The sequence below is a fragment of the Uranotaenia lowii genome, chromosome 1, assembly GCF_029784155.1.
Source record: "Uranotaenia lowii strain MFRU-FL chromosome 1, ASM2978415v1, whole genome shotgun sequence".
Taxonomy (NCBI): domain Eukaryota; kingdom Metazoa; phylum Arthropoda; class Insecta; order Diptera; family Culicidae; genus Uranotaenia; species Uranotaenia lowii.
In genome coordinates, this window is record NC_073691.1 from 100,794,822 (window position 1) to 100,818,390 (window position 23,569).

At 37.4% G+C, this 23,569-nt stretch overlaps 1 protein-coding gene across 1 annotated transcript in view; it reads left to right on the top strand.

Moving 5' to 3' along the window:
• LOC129749063 (thymosin beta) overlaps window positions 1-23,357 on the top strand; it is a 72,106-nt gene extending 48,749 nt beyond the window's left edge. The window contains exons 2-4 of the mRNA XM_055743906.1: window positions 22,122-22,277; window positions 22,340-22,453; window positions 22,521-23,357. Of these exons, the coding sequence (XP_055599881.1) occupies window positions 22,139-22,277; window positions 22,340-22,453; window positions 22,521-22,660 (393 nt within the window). The 5' untranslated portion in view covers window positions 22,122-22,138 and the 3' untranslated portion in view covers window positions 22,661-23,357. The remainder of the gene's footprint in view (window positions 1-22,121; window positions 22,278-22,339; window positions 22,454-22,520) is intronic.
• The last annotated feature ends 212 nt before the right edge of the window (window positions 23,358-23,569 follow it).

The following is a 23,569-nucleotide window of genomic DNA, read 5'->3' on the forward strand; positions in this document are numbered from 1 at the left end:
CTTCATTTTAATGTCTATGCTGATTCAGCCCCGTTGACACTTTTTGACTTTATGCGTTATAATTATCTTTACCTGATTGAATAGCTTTAAGCGTGCAGGAAAATGGTACAAATGTAAACAACAAAGTTTAGCAATCGGCATTGATATTAAAAAAAAAATCAACCGGAAAAAATAAACTCGAATTCCATTACTAAGCGTTCCACTTCGTGGCCGATGATCGCCTTCATTTAACAAACCGTAGAAAGTCAACCAGGTAAATGATTATGATCCTTCTATACAAAACTTTTGTCGCTAAAACCGACTCTTTTACAGAATGCACAAGCGGGCCGTTCTTCAGGGACCGTTCGCCGTTTGTCCTTCAACACGGTGCGCCGCAGCTGTACTCCCGAATAAAGCAAACAAACTGCGGTCTCTAACGATTGTGTTAAATGATTCATTCTCCATCCAAAAATACAATCGAGTGGAGCGGTTTGTTGTAAAATTGATACGCACACCGAAGTTAAGTACGTCGCCTAACAATACGAACGTGTCGAAATTGAAGACTTCCCGTCAGGTTACAGCCCACCATCGTCCCAGTACTAAGTTTTTTTTTTAACACGGAGGCCAAGGCACGTGGCCAAGTACCATGATGCGGAAACCTCTTCAGGCCGGTAAAGCAACTCCTGTCCCAAAGCGACCTACACAAATCTACCCGAAACATCATTTATCTTGCCGGTCTACAAATAAAAACGAAAAGGACCAGTGGGCATCCCTTCGTTACACAGAAACATAAATTTGCGTTCCCCGGTCACAGCATTGAGGTCAAACGTGAAAGGGAACCATGTCACATTCTGGATACCAAAGAGTGATTTCTGCACCACAATTTAGACTCATTTAAAGACTCCTGTGGCTCTCGCCTAGGATGTGCCATTTTTTTTAATATTTTGGATTCTTGCCTCGAAAATTAGTAACTACGTGAAGTGATTTGCTGACACAACAAAATCGATAGGCACATGATCAATTGAGAGCTGAGTGAACTGCAAAAAAAAATACAAGTATGACGAATGGAATCTTCCTGCTTGGATTTGGAATTACAGAAGATTATGGTCTCAATAGTTCTGTTAGCAGGGAACTGAGGGCAGTAACGAGGAATTAAACGGCAGCGTGTCTGTCATTAAAAACCCAACAGAAAAATATCGCTTTACCCCATGGTATACCTTTAGGAATAGAGAAATCACATTGTTCTTATTGATAATCAGCTGACGGCAGTGCTGACGAAAGCTTGAGGCACTCCCTTTTTGAAGGAATCGAGACATTTCTAAACACTAATTACAGTAGCACTAAATTTAGGCGTTTAGCGAAAATCTGTGTTGGTGACGAGTATATTTTTACGAATTTTTGAATTGGAAGATTTCCCTTCATTAAATTGTTTACTTGTTTGTACTGGGATCTCTATATAGGCGCCTATGCTGCCGGGCCAGAGCTCATCACTTTATTCAGCAAAGGATCTGTTACTAGAATCAGCAGTCAGTCAGCGAAGTCTTCTAAATACAGCTGTTATTAGCCGGCACTGCGGCGGCTTAGCTGGTCTACTTGGCGCGCTACGTCGCGCTGAGCTCCAAACAAGTGACAAAGTCCACGGTAGTGAATCGCGCGAGACAACTTAGCAGCAGCAACAATTAGTTAGTAACCTACTGGTCTATCTACTAGGACACGTGTGTGACTTAAAAGCTGGGGACATGAGGCTGCACACCCTCGATTAACGGTTTTTTTCCCAGGTTATCAAAGAGTTTCTACTGTTGACCTGCTCCTTGGGCGTTTGAGAAGATTATCAGCTAAATCAAACCATCTTAAACAATATGCGAAGGAAAACAGCTTCAAATATAACAAGTTAAACCTTCAAAGTTCCCACCAAACCAACCGTAAACGTTCATCATCACATTACTATGATGTAATAATTTTCTAAGGTTTGACAAGTAGCTCATTGCGTGAAGACTAGATATTATATTCGGAACACTCATCAGTTTTCGAAGGATTATTCATATGGGTTGTTAGGTAGAAAAGTTAACCTGTGTTTTAACCATGCATTTAGATTCTCTTACTTAGAATGTGTTTGTGTCGCTTAGCGGCCAGTACTGCTTATTTAACTTTTTGACTAAATAAATCTCTGAATCGTCAAACATATTTCAAATATCCGCTGAGCGCAATTATCGTTGATTTAACTTTTTTTGTTTGACATAATGCAGTGTGCAAATGTATATTTTTCACAAAAAACGTGACCAATTCAGATTCCCGTCTATGGAGGTCTCCTTGAAAGATGCAAATTAGGCCATGCTCTCATGAGGTACTTCTCAGACCAGAAGCAAGTCATTCGCTGTCATGATTCAGATGCCTCATAAATCTAGCTAACGTCTAACGAATTTTCTCTCCTATAGTGCATGTTATGTTTATCATATCAAAGTACTCTACTCAGGCTTGATCATACTAAAGGCAAATGTGAATGCAATTACGATTACCACAACACCTCATGAATGAAATCGCTTTCATAAAACCCACATCCATAGATGTACATTTCAGTCCCATGGCAACTGCCTTATACATAGGAACCGCTTCTTGAAGGAACCCATTTGCTTTCAACCAAAGTTAATGTTAGCACGTGTAAGCAAAATTTGATATTGTTTGATGAGCTGTTCCCTATTGCTGGAGTCGACACAAATTCATTTATTTTTTATTTTCTACATTTTGAGTTGATTCGATAATTTACTTTTTCCGGAACAAATGTAACTTTCAGATTTTGAACCAATATAAAATGTAACACGAAAGCAGGATCCAACTTTATTCAGGCAAGATATACAGCAATCAACCAGTGGTTGCTGGCGAAATTTACATGAAAAATAATCATAAGCGAATAAAACAATAAGTGGAATCACTCAGCATTGCGTCAGATATTGTTCAGACCATTCTCGAACGGAAGCACGTATCGTACCAAGTATCAGGCAACCAACCAAGAGCTCTTTTCTTACTGACGGAAGTCTGCATCGCGTCAGATATTTTAAGCAACATTCAGATCAAGACAGGCGGAAGTCTGCATCGCGCCAGATCACTGTTCATAATCCAAAAACTTTTAGTGACGGAAGTCTGCATCTCGTCAAAGATTTGAGACAACACTCAAATCAAGCTAGGCGGAAGTCTTCATCGCGCCAAACAACTAGTTATCCAACTAGAACCTTTGGCATCGCGCCGAAAGAGAACATTTACTGACGGAAGTCTGCATCGCGTCAGAGATTTCAGGCTACATTCAAATCATGCTAGGCGGAAGTCTGCATCGCGCCAAAGAAAAACTTCAACTGACGGAAGTCTGCATCGCGTCAGAGATTTGAAGCTACATTCAATCATGCTAGGCGGAAGTCTGCATCTCGCTAAGTTACTGTTCATCGACATTCAGTGACGGAAGTCTGCATCGCGTCAGAAATTCGAGTCAATACTCAAATCAGGCTAGGCGGAAGTCTGCATCGCGCCAAACGGGAACTTTTACTGACGGAAGTCTGCATCGCGTCAGAAATTTTAATCAACATTCGGATTAAGACAGGCGGAAGTCTGCATCGCGCCAAATCACTGGTTATTAAACAAAAACCTTTGCAATTAAACTAGGCGGAAGTCTGCATCGCGCCAAAGAAGAACTTTCACTGACGAAAGTCTGCATCGCCTCAGATCATTCTTATCATGCTAGGCGGAAGTCTGTTCGGCGCCTAATTGCTGCTTATCAATCACGAATTCTCACTGAAGAAAGTCCCCATCGCGCCAGAATACTAATTATAATCATCAGGGAGGATAAAAACTCAGAACAGATAAAAGTGTTTCATTCAGCGGAAATCCGCGCCGCAACATCGATTCACCAATCAACCTCTTTAAAAAAAAATGGCTGCTGCTAAAAATTTAAACATTTTGCCGGAGGCTTACATAAGGTTCGACTACTCTGTCCACAAAGTTATAATTTTTTCAATTAATAGAAGCTCCTGTTTCAACCTTTGCTAATTAAAATTCGATCAACTAAAATATCTTTTTGACAGGAAGCAAATTAAAGTATTCACTTAGCGTCATCAAAATGGCGACAATCTTAATTGAATAAAAGACTTTGGTTCATACTTACATTATTGTTCCAAATAAAAGGAACAACCTGGCAGGATCGCCAATTGTGGGTTCTGGTCGCCTCAAGGAATGCTCTAGAGAATATGCTCTAGGGCGCACATAGCATAAGCTCACTTTCACGGCTAGGATTCACGTTTCCTTTCTGCGTTCTACCCGCCGACGGGCGCGACATCACGATGCGCGTTCAGTTGCTGAAAGTTGACTGAGCAAGTGAGGTCGAATGCGCGTATGAATACAACGACGAGGCACTTGATGACGTCAGGCATGGATTGAGTATATGGGCCTTTCATGCGCGTGAGTGGGATGCATGTAATGCTTCAAGATGCTTTACATACATAATGACAGATCATCATTGAATTCTTCTTAAAGAGATGATTGAAGAGCTATATCCTGTCATCATCAATGGAAAGAGACATTCACGATTTATCGACGGCCGAGGGGCTATCAGAGGGTGCTTTCGGCAAATGCTTGTTTTTAACATAGATTCTAACAGAACGGTTTATCAGCATTCCACACTTACGACCAAATTTTCTTACGACATTCCGAATTGCTTTCGGCATCGTTTTCGCGTTGACAACCTAGGCCGCAGAGGTGCCAGAAGTAAATATAATCAGTTTGTTTATTTTGGCTCGGTTTTCGAAAGTAAAAGTGATTTGGGTTTTTCATTAGTTGAAAAAATCCGTCGAAATATCCGGTACGGTATTTAATGACTTCAGATCGCCGTTGTTAATTGCTCCATCATTGTAAGTATGCGGAGCCCCGCTGTTGATTCGACAAGTGCCACAAACGCAGCCATCGCATCGAGAGGCAAATTCAGCTTCTATTCAAATTGCCGGTCCCCAGGCAATACCCGGACAGTGCATCATATTCCGAGGAGGAATTGTCGGGCTGATATGAGATATTTGTATCAGGTAGGTGAAAGTAAAAATTCTTTAAAAGCCAGTTTATGTAATTTTGTCAATAATATTAGTAAATTATTTTGAAAATCAAAAAGCCCTATTTGCAAATTTCAGATTGTGTTGCCGGAACTCGCATAATGCTTATTGAATGCTGATAATTTTCGAGCATAATTCAGGCCATGGAGGCAAACCCCCAAAATTTGTGCTGGGAGCTGGGTCTATAAACGAACTTCTCCGGTCAATCTTCAGCAAGCTCCTTGCGCCTGGAAAACATCATTTGTCCCTCGGGTGGATTCCGCTGATTCAACTGATCTGAGGCCTCGGTTCAAATACAAACGGGAAATATGTTGATATCGGAACATTCAACAGATCAATAATTAGAAAAATAAAAAAAACTGACTTGCTCTTAGAGCAAGTTCACTGGTTGAGATGGAGTTGGAAATTTTGAAGGTTTACATCACATCACAACACATTTGCCGTCCACCGGTGTTGGGAAAATCTGATATTCGAACAGTTTCGTGCTGCAAAATTTGCATCGTATAACACTTTTTGGCTGAGGGTGATAGAAAAACACGATAATTTACAACACCGAACCGAGTGATAGAGCCGGCGTTGCAATTAGTATTTGTGCGTAAAACGCTTCGGTGCTGCCATCTTTCTTATGTTTGAAACCTCGGTTAAGGGAAAAAAGAGGAAATTAAGCAATCTAAGGATTTTAATAGAAAATATTGTTTTACTTTTAAACAATGCATTCATCACTTAAACTGATACGAATTGCAATGAAGTTAATCAACTCTTTAAAACTTACAGCCAATTTTTTTCATGCCCTTGCCAATCGAATACATTTTGAGGCGCAAAGATGCCAGATAGCTGGGTGAATAAATAAATTCTGTTTGTATGTTTTATTTGAACGGTTTTCGGGAGTAGGAAATTGTTTCGCTTTTTTATTTGAAAAAGATATTCCGTCGGAATGTCCGGTAACAAGTTCGGAACGCCGTCTTTAATGGATCCATCATCTTTAGAAAACGGAGAAGAATTCGACAAGTGTCAATCATATCAAGCGTAGGGCGTCGTATCGGGAGTAAAATTCAGCTTGTGTCTGAAATATCTATACTTTTTATTTGTCACTTACTTAATTATCACTTCACGCAGAAAAATATATTTTAAAAATAATAAGATTTCGGCCAAAAATAATAAAATTTTTGGTTGGGAAAAGGCACAAATATATTTTTGGCCACACTGAATAAAAATATCGATTTGATTTAAACTTATCGTTTGATTGAAAATAAAATACACCCTTTTTAAAAGTGATACATAATTTCTATCAAAATAATAAAACTTTGGTACGAAATTAAAACAAATTCGAATCGAGACAAAACAAAATTGTTATTCGATATGAAAGCAGAAATTTGATTGGTTTCTATTTGGATGCATGTTATTTATTGGATTTCGATGAATGATAAATAATTGAACAAAAATTTATTTCAATTTTTCAAATACGTTTAATGAAATTAAAACATGATACTATCACTAAAGCTGCATATGCGTTTTGTTGTCCACCAGTGCTGATTCCCGATAATGCTGCCCATCTTGCAGCAGCGGCAGGCGGCAGTTCCACCTTCATAACCGGCTACCTTCGGGAGAGCAAGAAGGTGCTGATGTCGGCCGAAGGTCGGGGCAAAGCGCCCATTTGCCGAAATCCGAATAGCCGGCCGGCATAAGTTCAGGACATTCACAAACCAGCTAAAAAAAAGCAATTAGGAGGCATTTTCAAATCTAAATCAGTAGCTATATTTACCTATGGCCCGGGCCAGTTTAGCGTACCGGACATCAGCTGCAAATTAAGCCGACTGCTGTTGAACATTCTTGCCGTCACCGGGGTCTACGGGAAACGGACTTGGATGTTTTTGACATTTCATCCATCTCTGCAGCAGTGATGATAACTTCCAGACTTCATTTCGGCCTTCGAATCCGCAAACCATTAATATTCCTGAAAACAAAGACGTAATTAAAAAAAATCAATAATACAGTTTACCATTAAACCTTACTTTAACTGGAAAACTTTAAAAAGGAATCGGTTCCATGAGCCGACGGACCAATTTTCGGATATTTTTTTTTTCTTTTTTCAACTGATCGTTTTCAATTCACACGATTATTGTAATAAAGCCTGTTTCGCTTAAAAATAACTCAAATTTCAATTCAAGGTAATAAAAAATATGTGTGTGCAAATAACTATTTTTTATCATTATTTCTATTCCATTATTTTGTGATAGCTATGAAGAAATCTGCATTTAGAATATAAAATAAATTAACAAAACGTTTTGTTGAAACGACTCCCCGTTCTTTTTCTGCGTGTTTGAAAATGAAAGTTTTAGAAAGAGTTCAAAAACTTTATCAACTCGTGTAATCAAATGCCTTCCAATACAAAACTCCTAATTCTGCAGAATACAGTTTAATATTGGGATGCATTATAACTTAAACAATACTTATTCATACATCTAAATTATAAAATTTTCATATTGGCACTCCCGCATACTAAAAAACTATATCTCAAACGGTCCTTACGATACATCCACGGCTTTAGAAATAGTGATTATATCTGTAAACGTAAAGGTTTATAAAACTTTACCTCGAGAACGATAAAAACGAAACATGAACGTTCACGTGAAAAAGTGATGGTATCGAGAAAGGTGAAAGAATGGTAAGAACGATTTCCTTCAATATTTCTATAATCGTCAAAATGATCTCTAATCGTTGCCCATATCGTCCATTTCTTCTGCCATATTTACGTCAAAAATGAACGAAACACCGATCAGAGATGCCAGATGATTTTGCACAAAATCCGTACACATTTATGAAAATATCCTTCCTAGAAAATGCGCGTTATTCAACATTTTATTTAATTAGTACAAACCAACGAGTCAAAAAGAATCAAACATTAATCATGAAAATGATTTGAGCAAGCATTTTAATAGTCTAGTTGCCAATTCCAGTCATTACATAAAATCTGATTTTTCTCTCCAGTTGAGGGTACAGCTCGGAATATAAATGTTGTTTGTTATTCTGATTGCTGTTTTCGACAGCAAGCGTTTTTAAAAGATATTTACGAGAACTTTGTATCCTATGTCGTTTAGCATAGATGCAGGCGACATAGACACATTGAATTTGCGTTTGCACTGCGTATAAACGATTCTCGAGAATCGATCGTTTCTCAATTTTGATTTGAATTGATTCATTCATAATTGAATTTATAGCTTATTATATGTCCATAGCATTATGAATTATTACTTACAAATATAAAATAATCCCATAATCCTGCTCACCAAAAAAAAAAATACATTTTTATTTTGCATTCTAATTTATATCTGTACAAATATTGATAAAACACTGAACCTGGCACCACTGACGCAAGTGGTTGTTTTGCTGCGCGTGTGGGCTGATGTTTTTTTTTGCTAAATATTTAATTTGTATCGATTGTCGCGTCGCAGATATTCTGAACTGAATATGCTGGAGCAGGTGAAATTAGCACGCCAGGGCATTCAAATTGCAGGTATGTTAAATTGAAATTCGTTGAAAAAAACATCCGATTATCCGGATACTTATGTTTCAGGTTATGCTACTGGAACCCCCCAATACTCCGTACTACGAAAACCTATGGATTACTTCAGCTACATATCAGACTTTTTCGGACCCTTTCTACATGGTGGAAACTATAGTTTGCTGTTCATTCCGGCAACTCCATCGATGCAGACGAAAATCTGTACCGATCACCTACGCACGGGAATGGCGCTGATACCGGAACCAGTGCCGTAACTTACTACAGGGTGTGGTAGTTGAAACGTCAACAGGAGGAAGAACAAAAATGGCCAGGTGAAGCAAGTGAATTGGTTATGTTAATAAATTATCAATAAAATAATCAAATTCAAAATTTCAAATTCTTATCCGAAAATCTCTTAATATATATTACGAAAAATATTTGCGTTTGTGTGCGTGCTCTTTTCACGAACGGTTCCTAAAACTGTTGGCATAACGTTTGATTAAAGTAAAAGTCAAACCGTAACAGAACTATTAACGTAAACGTGTTAGGTATGAAGGCTCTGTAAAATAACTTCAACAGTTACAGTTCGATGTTCTAAATATGCTACGCACAATCGGTTCTTCAACTTTTACCAAACGGTTTGTAGAAAAGTTCTCCCATACAAATGTTTTAACGGTTTTTAACAATTACATAACCTAACGACATATTAGAAATACTGTGAATTTGGAATTCACGATTCAGCCAATTTATTTCACGGTTAAAATAATCGTTTACTAAAAGTTTTTTTACGCTTTATCAAATCGTCGTTTGACTATTTAAGAAATCGTTTGGTTACAATCCTCATTTATGCGGGCTACTATTTCAAGTTAATGATCAAGTAAAATGAATTTGATTTCAAATTTCAAACGGTGAATTCAAAATACAAAACGTCAGTAAAATAACTGAAAAGCTAATTCTCTTGGCATCGCTGGTTGCTTTCAATTTTATACCTTCGTATTCTATCACACCGGTGGACGGCCAACTTTTTTGGTCTATATTTCACGATAGAAAAATTCCCATCTGTGCTACAGACGTCAAAATTCCTACCACTTTTTCCCAACACCATTGGACTTGCTCTTAAGAAAGGCAATTCGCTGAACAAAAGCTGAGCTAAAGCTTAATTGCTGCTTCAGCTTAATGGTTGAATAAAGACAAACTATAACCATATTTCAGCGTTTAAAGAAGTCTCAGTGCAGCCAATAGGAGGAGTTGAAGAATTGCTTCCATAACACTATTTCAGCCTTTGTTCAACCATTCGCTACCATTGGAATTTGACAGACTGTGAATTGTGGTAAAATTGCCCTACACTCAGGCAAATTCTTATTATAATTTTCATAAGATGCATCATATGAACCACTTTTTAGAGTGTAAAATAATGTTTCATAAGAGTCTTATGAAATTCTTTCAATTGTCATACGATGTTCTTATGAAAAATAGAAGAAACGGCATTTTGAAAAAATAATGAACACATTCATTCATTGCATCAGTTTTTTTCATCATCTAACAGTACAAAGCAATCGCCAGTTCATAGTGATTATAGTTTCGCTTCTATGTTAAATGTAATTGTTATCTCCGGAATGGTAAGTTCGATTTGGTGTTTTTGGTGTGAACGTTTGATATATATTAGTAAACTAAAAAAAATATTTGTTTACTTTTCAGCAAGCTGGTCGGCGAAAAACGCAAGGTCGAAGATCAAGATGCAGCAAAAAAACATTGATGGAGCCGTCTGTTGATGCGCTGCTGATGGTGACCATGAATGATTAAATTTTAAACAAATTTGGCAAACAATAAAGTGAATGTTTTCAGCATGAAATATCTAGAATAATTCTTATTAGAAAGTGATTTACTGTTTCCATAAGAATCTTTTATGAAAAGCAACAACCTCTCATTGCAGTAGGCGTTCATCTTCAGAATTCATTCGCGTCATAAGACAATCTTATGAATTTCATTAATTTTTCTTATGGCGCCACTTCATAAGAGAATCTTATGGCATACATAATAGTATTTTTCTGAGTGTACATGATGGCGGCTTGATTGGAATGAGAGGGGAATTTTTGTTTTCTTTATGCAATGAGATTTTTTTTTTATTCATTGTTATTCATTGTTCTAAGGAATATTATTCATGTTTAGTCGTGCTCTTCATAAACTTGACAAGGCATGATGAACCGCTAGAATAGTAATCCTTAAAACAAAGAATAACTTTAACAAACTGATTAATTTTGATTGCGAGTCACTTGTTTAAAAATGGAAAAGAAACTATTCAAAATAATACATTTTATTGATGTTTTTAAGCACTTTTATTATCACAATCTTTACAATTTCACTATTTTTTAAATTTAAGGAAAGCTTTACTTCTCGATTGGAATCCGGTCTGCGCCTGTTGTAGCAATTTTATCAGATCGGCCAAATTCCAATTTTATCCAATCGGCTGCAAATTTCCGACGGCTTTTTTTCCACTGCCGTCTCCGCGATCGGGGGAATCTTAAGCTTTATCAATAGCTTACTTGCAGCCGGAACCGTGGAAGAGCACCTATAAAAACAAATCTAATATATACGTATCTACCAAATACAGTTTCGAAAAGAACATAATTATTTTGATTACCTACCATCCCAGATAATGCCCTCTCGCCTGCAGAGAAAATCGACTGCAAAATTCAAAAATGAAGCGAATTAAAAACAAAATCTACACGAAAAACTGAGAATAGGTAGAAAAAGCAAAAGTTTACCAACGTTCGTTTTGGTTTGGATCTTAATTTTACCATCAGGGCTGTCCCAACGGTAGGTGCAAAACACGGTTTTCGACCACGCTAAAACATTTCGGCTGGCACCGGTGGCGTAAATTGCTGTTTTAGCACAGTTATCGATTTCAAAATTCCCAACAGTTATACGCCTTTGTTCCAAATTCAAGCAAATTTGGAACAGGATTTCAAAATATACGACAGACCGATTTAGACGTTTGGGGCTCACGCTGAGAAAATTTTAGCCAATGATGATTATTTTCACACATGTTTGGGTAGCATTGGGTGTAATAATTGTTTCTTTTTGAGAAGTTATTTGAATGTTTTTTCTCGCCAAAACCGGTCAATACGTAACACAAATTGAGAAAACATGTTAACAAAAACCATGTATCATTTATAAATAATTTATGTCAAACTATTCTTGACTTCATATTTCAATAAATAGCTTTTGGCCTCAACGAATTAGTGAGCCCAGTCAGCGTTTCTCGAGTTCAAACGTTATATGAACTTTCATTTTCAATAACAGAAACATTCTAATGAAATTAATGCAAAACAACAATAAACTTTAAAAAAAAATTAAAAAATTTGAATATCCGTGTAATGACCGGTTTTTGTACAAAGTTGTTAACAATATTTATAATCCATCATATTTCACAATTTTAATATAAAAACCATGAAATATGATATATTGTTCGATAACATTGACTAAACTGACATGATTCTTAGAAAAAATTCCTTTCAATTTCTGGCTAAAAGCCGTCTGCTACATTACAAACTACTGATAATTAGTGATAATCATGAAAATTCTACTTAAGAATACATAAAAGGAGCATGTTTGTCAATCTGTTTAGTTTGCCCAGCCAAAAGCACAAATATGTTTAATGAATTTTTACCTATAAACAAGAACTGGTAAACTAAATTAATATTTGGAATCAACACCCCAAAATGAGTCAATTTTTAAAAGAAAAAGGTTTTTTTTTTTGTTTCAATTAAGCTTTTTTTCTCGCTGCGTATAGGCATTTTGGCTTTTTAAGCTTCGTTCAATCATAGATAAAAATCGGTTTCAACTGGTTTCTGCCAACTGGTAGTTGTTCAATGAGCCAAAGTTTTGGTCGAAACTAGTCAGGTCGTTGTCAATGAAGCAAGCTGAAACTAGTCAAAATAGTCAAAATAGACAAAGCTCGACATGGGGGTTCGTTACGGCCTGGAAGAAATCGGTCGAAGTCAATTGGAAAAAGAAAGGTATTCAATCGTCAATCCATTTCTACTTGTTTCGAACAAACTTTATTAAAAAGACTTTAAGTTAATGAAATCCTGGTACAATTAAGACGGTGTAAAACTCAAAACTTAGCAATTTTTCACTTAAAATGAGTTTTTTCTTTTCAATTATTGAGTGTCTGCAATAAAAGTGTACCCGTTTTAAATTTGCCATCACACCGGTGGGGAGCGCGTGTTTTAGCCGATTCCAAAATTTAAAATTTTGCTAAAACTGGTATACCTAAAACCAATATTTAGACCTGAACCGTTGCAGGTGCTCTCAGGGCTGTCCCAACGGTAGATGCAAAACACGGTTTTCGACCACGCTAAAACATTTCGGCTGGCACCGGTGGCGTATATTGCTGTTTTAGCACAGTTATCGATTTCAGAATTCCCAACAGTTATACGCCTTTGTTCCAAATTCATGCAAATTTGGAACAGGATTTCAAAATATACGACAGACCGATTTAGTTCACGGTGAGAAAATTTTAGCCAACAATGATTTCTTTCACACATGTTTGGGTAGCATTGGGTGTGATAATAGTTTCTTTTTGAGATATTATTTGAATGTTTTTTTTCGATTCAATCACCCTATACGTAACATAAATTGAGAATAGATGTTAATAAAAACCATATCAAGTATAAATAATAGATGTCACATTATTCTCGATTTAATATAATTGAATAAAAAGCTTTTCATTTGGGTTCGACGTATTAGTGAATCCAGTCAGCGTTCTAAAATTTGAAAAAAAAATAAACGAAAAGAAAATTTTAATACTTTTTCGATTAGGTAAAATAAATGTTTATTGTTTGTTCTATAATTTTTGTTTTATTTGAGATATTGAGAGATTTTTAGTTTCGTATGGATTGCTCGGAGTTTTCGTCAATATCAGCATATTTTTCTGTATCCATACATAAATTTACAAAGGGGCCGTTCAGATACCACGTGGACAGAAAAATTAGATTTTTGACCCCCTTCTCCCCCTCCGTGGACAAGCGTGGACATTTGGCACACCCCTACCCTTCTCCCCGGATGTCCACGTGGACAGATTTGGAAAAGTTTTTATTTTAGATACCTATAATTTGACAGTTAGAAAACACCACTTTTTACCTTTTTTGTTATAAAAATGGCTGATTTTGTAAAACCGAAAAAGAATTTACTGATATAAAAAAAATTTAAACTTGTTAGTTATCATATTTATCACTTGCTTTTAAGTAGCTACTTTTTGTTTAAACTTAAACTGGAAAGGTATGCCATTTTAAGATTTTGATTTAAACATTTGAATATTAATTCACCTTTAGAAAATATTTTGAAAGTAAATTTGTCCACGTGGACATGACCCAAACCCCTACCCCCCTCTCCGTAGACAAGCGTGGACATTTCCATACCCCCCCCCCCCCTCCTCCCCCTAAGTTGTCCACGTGGTATGTGAACGGCCCCAAAGTGAATCAAGTTTTTGTCAAACAAAAATGTCGACAAATCAAAGGAAAATTTCCTTTGATTTTGGGATAAACATTTCTCATTTCCTTTATCAATGTCAGCAATAACTTGAAAAAATATTGCTTTTCATTTCATTTTAACAAAGCCTTATTCCATTGATTCAAAGCAATTTGAATGAATTAATTAAAGAATTGTTACAATTGACCTTTTTTCCTCGTTGTGTAGTCATTTTTGCTTTTAAATTAATGAAATCCTGGTAGAATAGTTGAAATCATTGTTCTGTCAAAAAGAATATTCGTAGAATTAATTTTAAGACAATTAACCGTGAAACTCTAAACTTATGCAATTTTTCTAATAAAATGGGTTTTTTCTTCTCAATTATTGAGTGTCTGCAATGAAAGTGTTTCCGTTTTAAATTTGCTCCTACACCGGTGGGGAGTGGGTGTTTTAGCCGATCCTAAAATTTCAAATTGTGCTAAAACTGGTATACTTAAAACCAATATTTACGCCTGAACCGTTGCAGGTGCTCTCAAGTACAAAGTAACAATAAAGAATCACAGGAAAATTATTGTGATACCGTGCTTCTGGTATTTTCGACAACTATGAAATATTTTAAATTAACGATAAACTTCACGGTGACTTTAAATATTATGGTGATTTCAAAATAAAAAGCGGTTGATAAATATTGAGAAATAACGATGAATTATATTGTTATATTGAATATCATTGTTCGGTTATAATTAATACCACGGTCTTTGCTATTCGGGTGGTGTTTTCCTCTCAAAGCAGTACGATGTCTCAAAAGTCAAAATTTCAACCAATGAGGAATCATCAGAATGATTGATGTGTTAGTGTGCTATCAACCATACTTCTCTAGCATTTGACATTTAGTTCGGGTCCTTGACAGCAAAATGTCAGGTTTGTTATGGGCCCACAAAATCGTGGGCCCGTAATTTTGATGGTTGTCAAATTCAATGACAAAGGATAGGGATGCCATCTTCCTGGTTCGCGGTGAAGAAGTTTTTGGAAGTGCATATAACGTATTCAGAGAAGACAGATATTTTCAAATGTCACAGAAGAAGTCAGGTGGCGGAGTTCTTATAGCCATTTCTAATAGCTTTATTTCTGAAATAATTCCAACCCAAAAATTCAATGAATTTGAGCAGGTTTGGGTGAAGGCACACATAGCAGGTGAAACACACGTGTTTGCCTCAGTGTTTGCTCATAAAAACACTTATGAAAAATTCCTCATCACTGCAGAAGAGGTAATATCCCATCTATCTCCTGAGGTCAAAATTCATATCTATGGGGATTCCAATAAACGCCACGCTGACTTCATCGAGGACTCTGAAAATGAAAGCATATTACTCCCAGTCGTTGGGGATAATGAAACTGTGCAGTTCATTTTTGACAAAATTGCTAATTTGGGATTGAATCAAATAAATCACATAAAAAAAACCAGCAAAATTGTTATTTGGACCTTTTACTAACAAACATTTATGAAGAAGAACCACCGAAACTCTAAGTACCCGGTCTGGTTCAACAGAAAAATCATGAACTTAAAGAATCGGAAACAGAAAGCACATAAATTTTACAAAAAGCACAATACTGATGAAAATTTAGCATCGTATTTGAACCTATGTGATCAACTGAACTTGGCCATCAGCAATGCACTTGAAAAATACAATGCTAAAACTGAACTTGAAATAAAGAATTGTCCAAAGAATTTTTTCAACTACGTGAAAACAAAGTTGAAAAACGGGAAGTTTGGCAATGGAACTGACAGCTCCATTGTTTTGGCTTTTCAAAATTGGAATCAGGAAATTTTCCTAAAATTTGGAAAAGTTCATTTTTAGTGCCTATATTCAAATCTGGTCGAAAGTCTGACATTCGAAATTATCGCGGAATAGCCATTATCTCTTGCATTCCAAAGCTTTTTGAAGCTATTATAAACGAAAAATTATTTGCCCAAATTAAGAACCGAATAACTGACAGGCAACATGGCTTTTTCAAAGGCCGTTCAACCTCAACTAATTTAATTGGATTTATAGACTTTTCATTGAATGCTACACCCACAATTCAGCCTCTGTGCCAATGGCGGCATCATTGATACAAGGCATCATTGGTACAAGAAGATAACGCGACCGGTGCTGATTCCATTTGCTCCCACCGGCATTAACCTCCCAAGTTAACCGAATTGCGTATGTCTGAAAGAAACAAAATGAAAACGATTTCACGTCCCTCCTTATCGCATCACAAGACGAAGAAGGATAGAAATAAATACCGGGCAACACCAGACAGCCAGCGAACCGAGCACTGTGCGTGTGTAGCAAAAGCAACAACAACAATATCCCTTCAATTCAATTCGCCGGCAAACAACCACGGCCAAGCTGTGCGTGTGTATGTAGTAAAAGCAACAAAAAAACATTGCTTCAATTCAACCCACCGGCTAAGCTGTGCGTGTGTAGCAAAAGCAACAAAAAAAAAATTTCTTCCATCGGCAAACAACCACCGGCAAAGCTGCCCGGCTTTGGCAGCTGTGTATATGTAGCGTGTGTATGTAATAGCAGGCAGTAAGCAAAGCACAGCTCTCATTAAATGGGTTTCCCATTCCTTCACTCCCGTACCCTTTCCCGTTTCCATCGCAAGACAAAGGAATGCCTTGGAAGGAGACCAAACGCCGGGAAGCTACTTACTTACTTACTTAATGATCCCGCGCCGATCCTACGGTGCATAGGGCCGTGGTAAAAGACCTCCACTGTTGACGATCCGGAGCCAGCGTCTTCACCTGGTCCCAGTCAAGATTCTCGTCGACAGTTCGGATTTCAGCGGCTAGGCTTCGCCGCCACGAATTTCTGGGTCTGCCTCTTCTTCGATGACCTTCTGGATTCCAATCTAGCGCCTCTCTGCAAATCTCGTTTTCATCTCTTCGCAGCGTGTGCCCAATCCATCTCCACTTACGTTCCCGAATCTCGATTTCTAGCGCCTTTTGATGACACCGGCGATGTAGTTCCTCATTCGAGATCCAGTTGCCAGGCCACCAAGCGCGGATGATATTCCGCAGGCAGCGGTTTACAAATACTTGCAGTTTTCGCGTCGTTACCGCATATGTGCACCAAGTTTCGCACCCGTACAGCAATACGGATTTGACGTTTGAGTTGAAGATTCGGATTTTTGTTCGTAGAGAGATCTGGCGTGACCGCCAGATGTTTCGGAGACTCGCAAACGCAAATCGGGCCTTTCTGATCCGTGTTTCGATGTCTTTTCTGGTACCACCATCAGGCGTAATCTGGCTACCAAGATACTGGAGGCACTCCACTTTCTCAACTTGTTGCCCAGCTACCATGAAACTGGAGGGATTTCCTGTGTTGATCTCCATCGACTTGGTCTTTCCGACATTGACTTTGAGACCTGCTGCCTTGGAACTTTCGGTGAGGTCGTCGAGTTTGCTCTGCATATCTGGTTGTGTTTGGGCGAGCAAAACAATATCGTCAGCCAGGTCAAGGTCGTTCAGTTGCTCCATTGTTGAAGGATTCCACGGCAATCCTCGGTTCGGTGCACAGTCAATCGATCCAATCAGAATCTCATCCATTACGATTAAAAAAAGTAGCGGTGATAGAATACATCCTTGTCTCACTCCAGCAGTTACCGGGATTGGTTCGGACAAGACACCGTCGTGCAAGACCTTGCACGAAAATGCCTCATACTGTGCTTCGATGAGATGGACTAGTTTCTCTGGGACCCCTCGTCGCCTTAAAGCCGCCCAGATGTTTTCATGGTTAAGTCGGTCGAATGCTTTTTCGAAATCAACGAACACCAGCAGAAGAGAGTCCTGGAATTCGTTGATTTGTTCCAGTATGATTCGTAGCGTTGTGATGTGGTCCACACATGATCGTCGAGATCGGAATCCAGCTTGTTGCCGTCGGAGTGTAGCGTCTATTTTCTCCTGGATCCTGTTCAGAATCACTTTGCAGAGTACTTTGAGGGTTGTACAGATCAACGTTATGCCTCGCCAGTTACCGCACTCTGTCAGGTCTCCTTTCTTCGGGACCTTTACGAGGATACCCTGCATCCAGTCGGCCGGGAATGTTGCAGTATCCCAGATGTCAGCGAAAAGACGGTGCAACATTTGTGCTGATAGGGCAGGGTCGGCTTTCAGCATTTCAGCAGGGATGCAATCGATCCCAGGTGCTTTGTTGGATTTCATGTTTTTGATTGCCGCTTCTATTTCAGCCAGCGAAGGCGCTTCCGAGTTGACGCCATTTATGCGACTTACTGTTGGCGCTTCGAGCTGCAGATTCTGTTGGCCATCGCTATTCGTGACTCGGAAGAGTTGTTCGAAGTGCTCAGTCCATCGTTTGAGCTGATCTGTTCGATCGGTCAATAACCGGGAAGCTACCGTTGTGCCTTTTTTTTTTTGCTTGATCGGTGGCAGAAAGCCTATGACAAATATCCCTCGTCATGCATGAAGCTCAAATAGTACACTGGTTAAGATGTCGGACTGGCAAGACGATATTAAGTGTGATTTGAGTTCGACTCTCCCTTCGGTGCCCTGTTTTTTATTTTTTATTTTCTTGTTTCTGGGATGAATTATCCAATAGGAAGGGAATGCCATAAAATTTTGTTCTTGTTTCGCTTGAATGTAGTGGTCATGCATCATTTTGGTTGGGAGCCGAGTCCTTATGCCAGTTACGGGTTTTCAAACATACCGTCATCGGCACAGTGCACGTTTCATGGCATTATCGGCACAGAGATTTGCTAAATAGGCATTGGATTTTTGCAACCTCTTCTATGGGTGTATGGATAATGGCAACCATGTGGAAGCTCTTTATACAGACTTTAGTAAGGCATTTGATCGCATAGACATACCAATGCTTCTTTTCAAATTACAAAAAATTGGCATAAAATCTCAACTCTTGAAATGGCTTGAATCATACCTAAGGAATTGCCAACAAATAATAAATTTCAAAGGAAAGAAATCGCTCCCTATTAAAGTCACTTCAGGAGTTCCGCAAGGATCTCATTTAGGACCCCTACTTTTCATACTATATGTAAATGACATTTCCTTTTTTCTCAAAAATCTCAAAATACTCATTTATACCGATGACATGAAGCTCTATTTGGAAATAAGAAATGAAGAAGACATCAGCATATTCCAAAATGAAATTCACATTTTCTACCTGTGGTGCAAAAAAGGCGTTCTGAAGCTCAATGTAAAAAAATGCAACTTAATATCATTTAGCAGAAAAAGAACAACACCAAACATAACAATTACATTAGGAGATCAGAATGTAGAAAAATGTGAACGAGTCAGGTATTTAGAAATTATCTTAGACTCCAAACTTACTTTCACAGACCATTACAATACTATCATTCATAGGGCAAACAACATGCTGGGCTTCATTAACTGCTTTTGCTTTAATTTTCAAGACCCATACACAATAAAAACACTATATATTGCCTGTGTAAGGTCTTTACTGAAATATTGCAGCGTTGTTTGGTCCCCATATTCAATTTCACACGAAGAAAGAATAGAATCAGTTAAAAAGCAATTTCTACTATATGCCCTTCGTAAATTAGGTTGGACATCATTTCCACTTCCATCATATGAAGCGCGCTGCATGCTCATTGATATACAAACACTAAAAGAACGTCGCGAATATGCAATGGTTTCATTTGTAAACGATATCGTTTCGCAGCGTATAGACTCAAAAGAAATTCTATCAGAATTAAACTTTTATGCACCCTCTCGGCAACTCCGAAATCGAAATTTATTTTTCATTAATCACTATCGCACAAACTACGCGAAAAACGGGCCAATAAATCGCATGATGGCCTCTTACAATCAACACTGCGAAACCATTGACTTTACAATGTCTCGGCGAAAACTCTAACAGTATAGAGTTGTTTTTGACGTTTCTTACGCACACTTGTTGAGCGTGTACAGATTAGACGGGACAATTAACCTCAAAAACTCTCGATACAAAAAACGGGCAGCCAGTCGACGCACATGGTCGTTTTTTAGGTTAATTGTCCCAAAACTGAAAAGTGTTGGTGAAACAAACAGCATAATTTCACGAACACTACCAGCGGCAAATAGGACTATTTGTTTGTTTGTTTGTTTATTTATAACAGTACACCCAAAATAATTTTCACTTAAAAAATAAGTGACATCTGTAGTAAATTCTCGCCATACGTAATTTCATTTGAATTTTAAGTGATGGGTCAAGTGAATTCACTTAAGTGACCGGTCAAGTGAATTACACTAGGACGTTCGAGTGAAATTTATCTGAGTTTCTAAGTAAGTTTCTAGTTAATTATCTCCCGCGTTTTTAAATAAAAGAACATTTATACACACTTAATCTTTTCTCCTGTGGTCGGGACGATTTTGTCCTGTATTTTCAACAGCTGAAATTACAGGACAATCTCAGGACAGAAAAACAGCTCAGGAAATTATCTGTCAAATTAACCTGTTTCGTCGAAACGATTTTCTCCTGTGAATTGCAGGGAGTTTTGTAATTCTCCTGTGAGCTCATGACAAGCTTATTACGAGATTTGCAGGAGATCTGTAGTGGTTTCCTTTTTCTGCTTACATATCAATTTTCAAGACTTTCTTTTAAAATGAAATAACATACATTGTCTTTAAACATAAACCAATTGATTTATTTCAAATTTACATACATGTGAATATTTTGACACACAACACTATATTATTTTAAAAACACTACACTCGTTTTTTTCTTGCTTCCGGGCCGACCGGCTGTGTGCGGGCATTGTTGATCCGTTGAAGATGCCGCTGCGGAATAAAGGGCACTTGCATGAAGGAGCGGTGTTGAAATTAATTACGTTTACCGTTTTCCGTATGGATAATACATCTTATGTATTTGAAATGAGATAGCTCCGTCAACCAAACGTACCGGTATCAATTTTGCCGGCCTGGAGAGTTTCAAGCAACGGAAGAATGGAGGGGCGTTTAGCATTTTTCCCAAATGCTTTTCGACGATCTGCGGCTTTGGAGGTGAAAATCGTTGATTTGCTTCCTTGTCCCAACACTTAACACTTTGATTGAAAAAAATGACGCCAAATTGTTTCGTTTGGCGGTTATAAATTTTGTGCTTAAGTGAAAAAGAGAGAAAAAACTGTTGTTTTTTCTATACAGAAGAGCAAGCGCGAGAAAATTTGACAAGAATAGGGTCTCCCGTGATCCAGGCGAACACTGTCCTGAACTCACCAGGACACTTTAAGCTCCTGTGCTCTCGTAGCAAGTTGTAGTCTCGGATTTCAGAAGAGATGAAGCGTCCCGAGATTCGGATGATTTCTCCTTCGAATTTCGTTTGAATTGAGCAGCTTTCCTGTGATACGGAAAATCATGGTCCCGAGCGGGATAAAAGCAATCTTAGTGTGTAGAACAGCACTACGATTTCAAATACTTACATTACGCTTTCGCCATAAATATATGGCAAAAGGAAAATTCCATCGTAATCCCAAGGCAGATCGGTTACTGCGGATAGTGCGACTTCTAAATCTTCCCTGCTGCAAACCAGAAAATTTGTCCAGTCCAACCCACAAGCTGAAACATGATAACACCTTTAAATAACTTTTTCTTACATCACGTTTAACACAAACTACCGCCAAAATCGTCTATTAAAGAATTGGGAAAATCCAAATCCAGCATAAGCTTTAAACGCTGCTCTTTAGAATTTGCCATTTTGAACTCTGAAAATAAACACAATTGCAACCTGACATTAACTTGAAATTCAAGTGATGGGGAAGTGAATATTTTTTCTCACTTCAAATTCAAGTGACGACTGAAGTGAATATGGATGAATTCACTTGAAATTTAAGTGACTGCCAATCACTGGATCCTTGTTTTTAAGTGAAAAATCATGTGTATTTTAAGAGTGAATTTGGGTTCAGTGTAGAGTAAGAATAAAATATATATATATATATTTTTTTTAGCGTCTTTTGATGATTTTTTGACAACTTCTGTTGCCTAAATTTTCAATTTAACTTGAAATTAAATCAAATGAAATACAACAAATATATTAACTGTTACAATCTGTATAACCGTCTGTTTTCAGCTCCAAATCATCGAAAAATGGACGCCACTACAGTCACTTCCGTTAAAGACTACAAGAAAGTTGACACCGATCTGAAGACTCAATTGGAAAGCTTCAACACTCAAAATTTGTCAAAGGCCGATACCCAAGAGAAAATTATCCTTCCAACAGCAGAAGGTAATACCTATTTATGTTTTTGACGTACATTCACAAAATTTATTGTGCAACTTTCTTTACAGACGTGCAAACTGAAAAATCTCAGAAGAATTTGTTCGCTGGAATTGAAGCGTTTGATTCATCTAAATTACGACACGCTGAAACATGCGAAAAGAATCCACTTCCGGATAAGGAAGGTAAGTTCAATGAAGGTGTAAAATGCCTAGAACTTCTTAATGAATAATTCGAATTTTATCTTTGCAGCTATACAGCAAGAAAAGGGCCAGCAAAATTTGGTTTCCTCCATAGAGTCATTTGATACATCAAAACTTAAGCATACCGAAACATGTGAAAAAAATCCATTGCCGACCAAAGAAATTATCGAGGAGGAGAAGAAAGCTTAATTTTAACGTATAACGAGTGATATCAACGAGTCCATTTCAGTTAAAATCTAAGTAATCATACGATATAAGTCTCAATCGCAAAAATGTAATAATTTTATGTTTAGGATAGCATCCATCTTGGAACATTCCGACGATTTCAAATGAATACAATTTTTATTTGGGCAGTTAAATTTGTAACACTATAATAAGTGTTTATTCTCTGGTAGATGTCTTCGATGACTTTCAATTTAAAATAACTCAATTTGAAGTTACCAGTAACTCATTTGATATCTGTTATGTCAATCAATTTCTTTTACATAATTTGACGCAAATATGCTAGAGAATTTCGGTTTGTTTTATACTTGTGCATTCAATTTGTTTCAGGATGGATATAAAAAAATCAAAGCTGAAAAATTCAGTATTACTTACTATGTATCGTATTGTGAAATGGTTTTCGTGTTGCACTCATATTTTTTCGTATGCTTAAATCAGATAGGAAAGCATTTTCACCAACGTTTTCAATATCCTATTCCATGACGCTGTATCACGCATTTATAAGAACTGCTCAAATGGGAGCCAATGAAAAAGCTTAGTCGCCAGTAAGACTGGCGGAATAACTATCCAGAAACGAAATTTAAAAAAGACTAATTTTTACAACAAGAACTAGTTATAGTATTTTGATACTAACTGACGAATTACATCGTTCAAAAACATAAAATTATTGGATTTTTTTTTTTGATGACATTTTGTGATAACACTTACCCAATTAACAACTTTAGTTTTAAAAGAACCTACAAGAGATCTATAAAACCTCGCCTTAAATCTACATTAAACTTTGTAAGTTCCTTAAAAAATGGCGACTTATCAATAACTCCTATTTGATTTATAAAAATCAATTTATAAAACTAGATTGTCTGGATAAATTTCTTT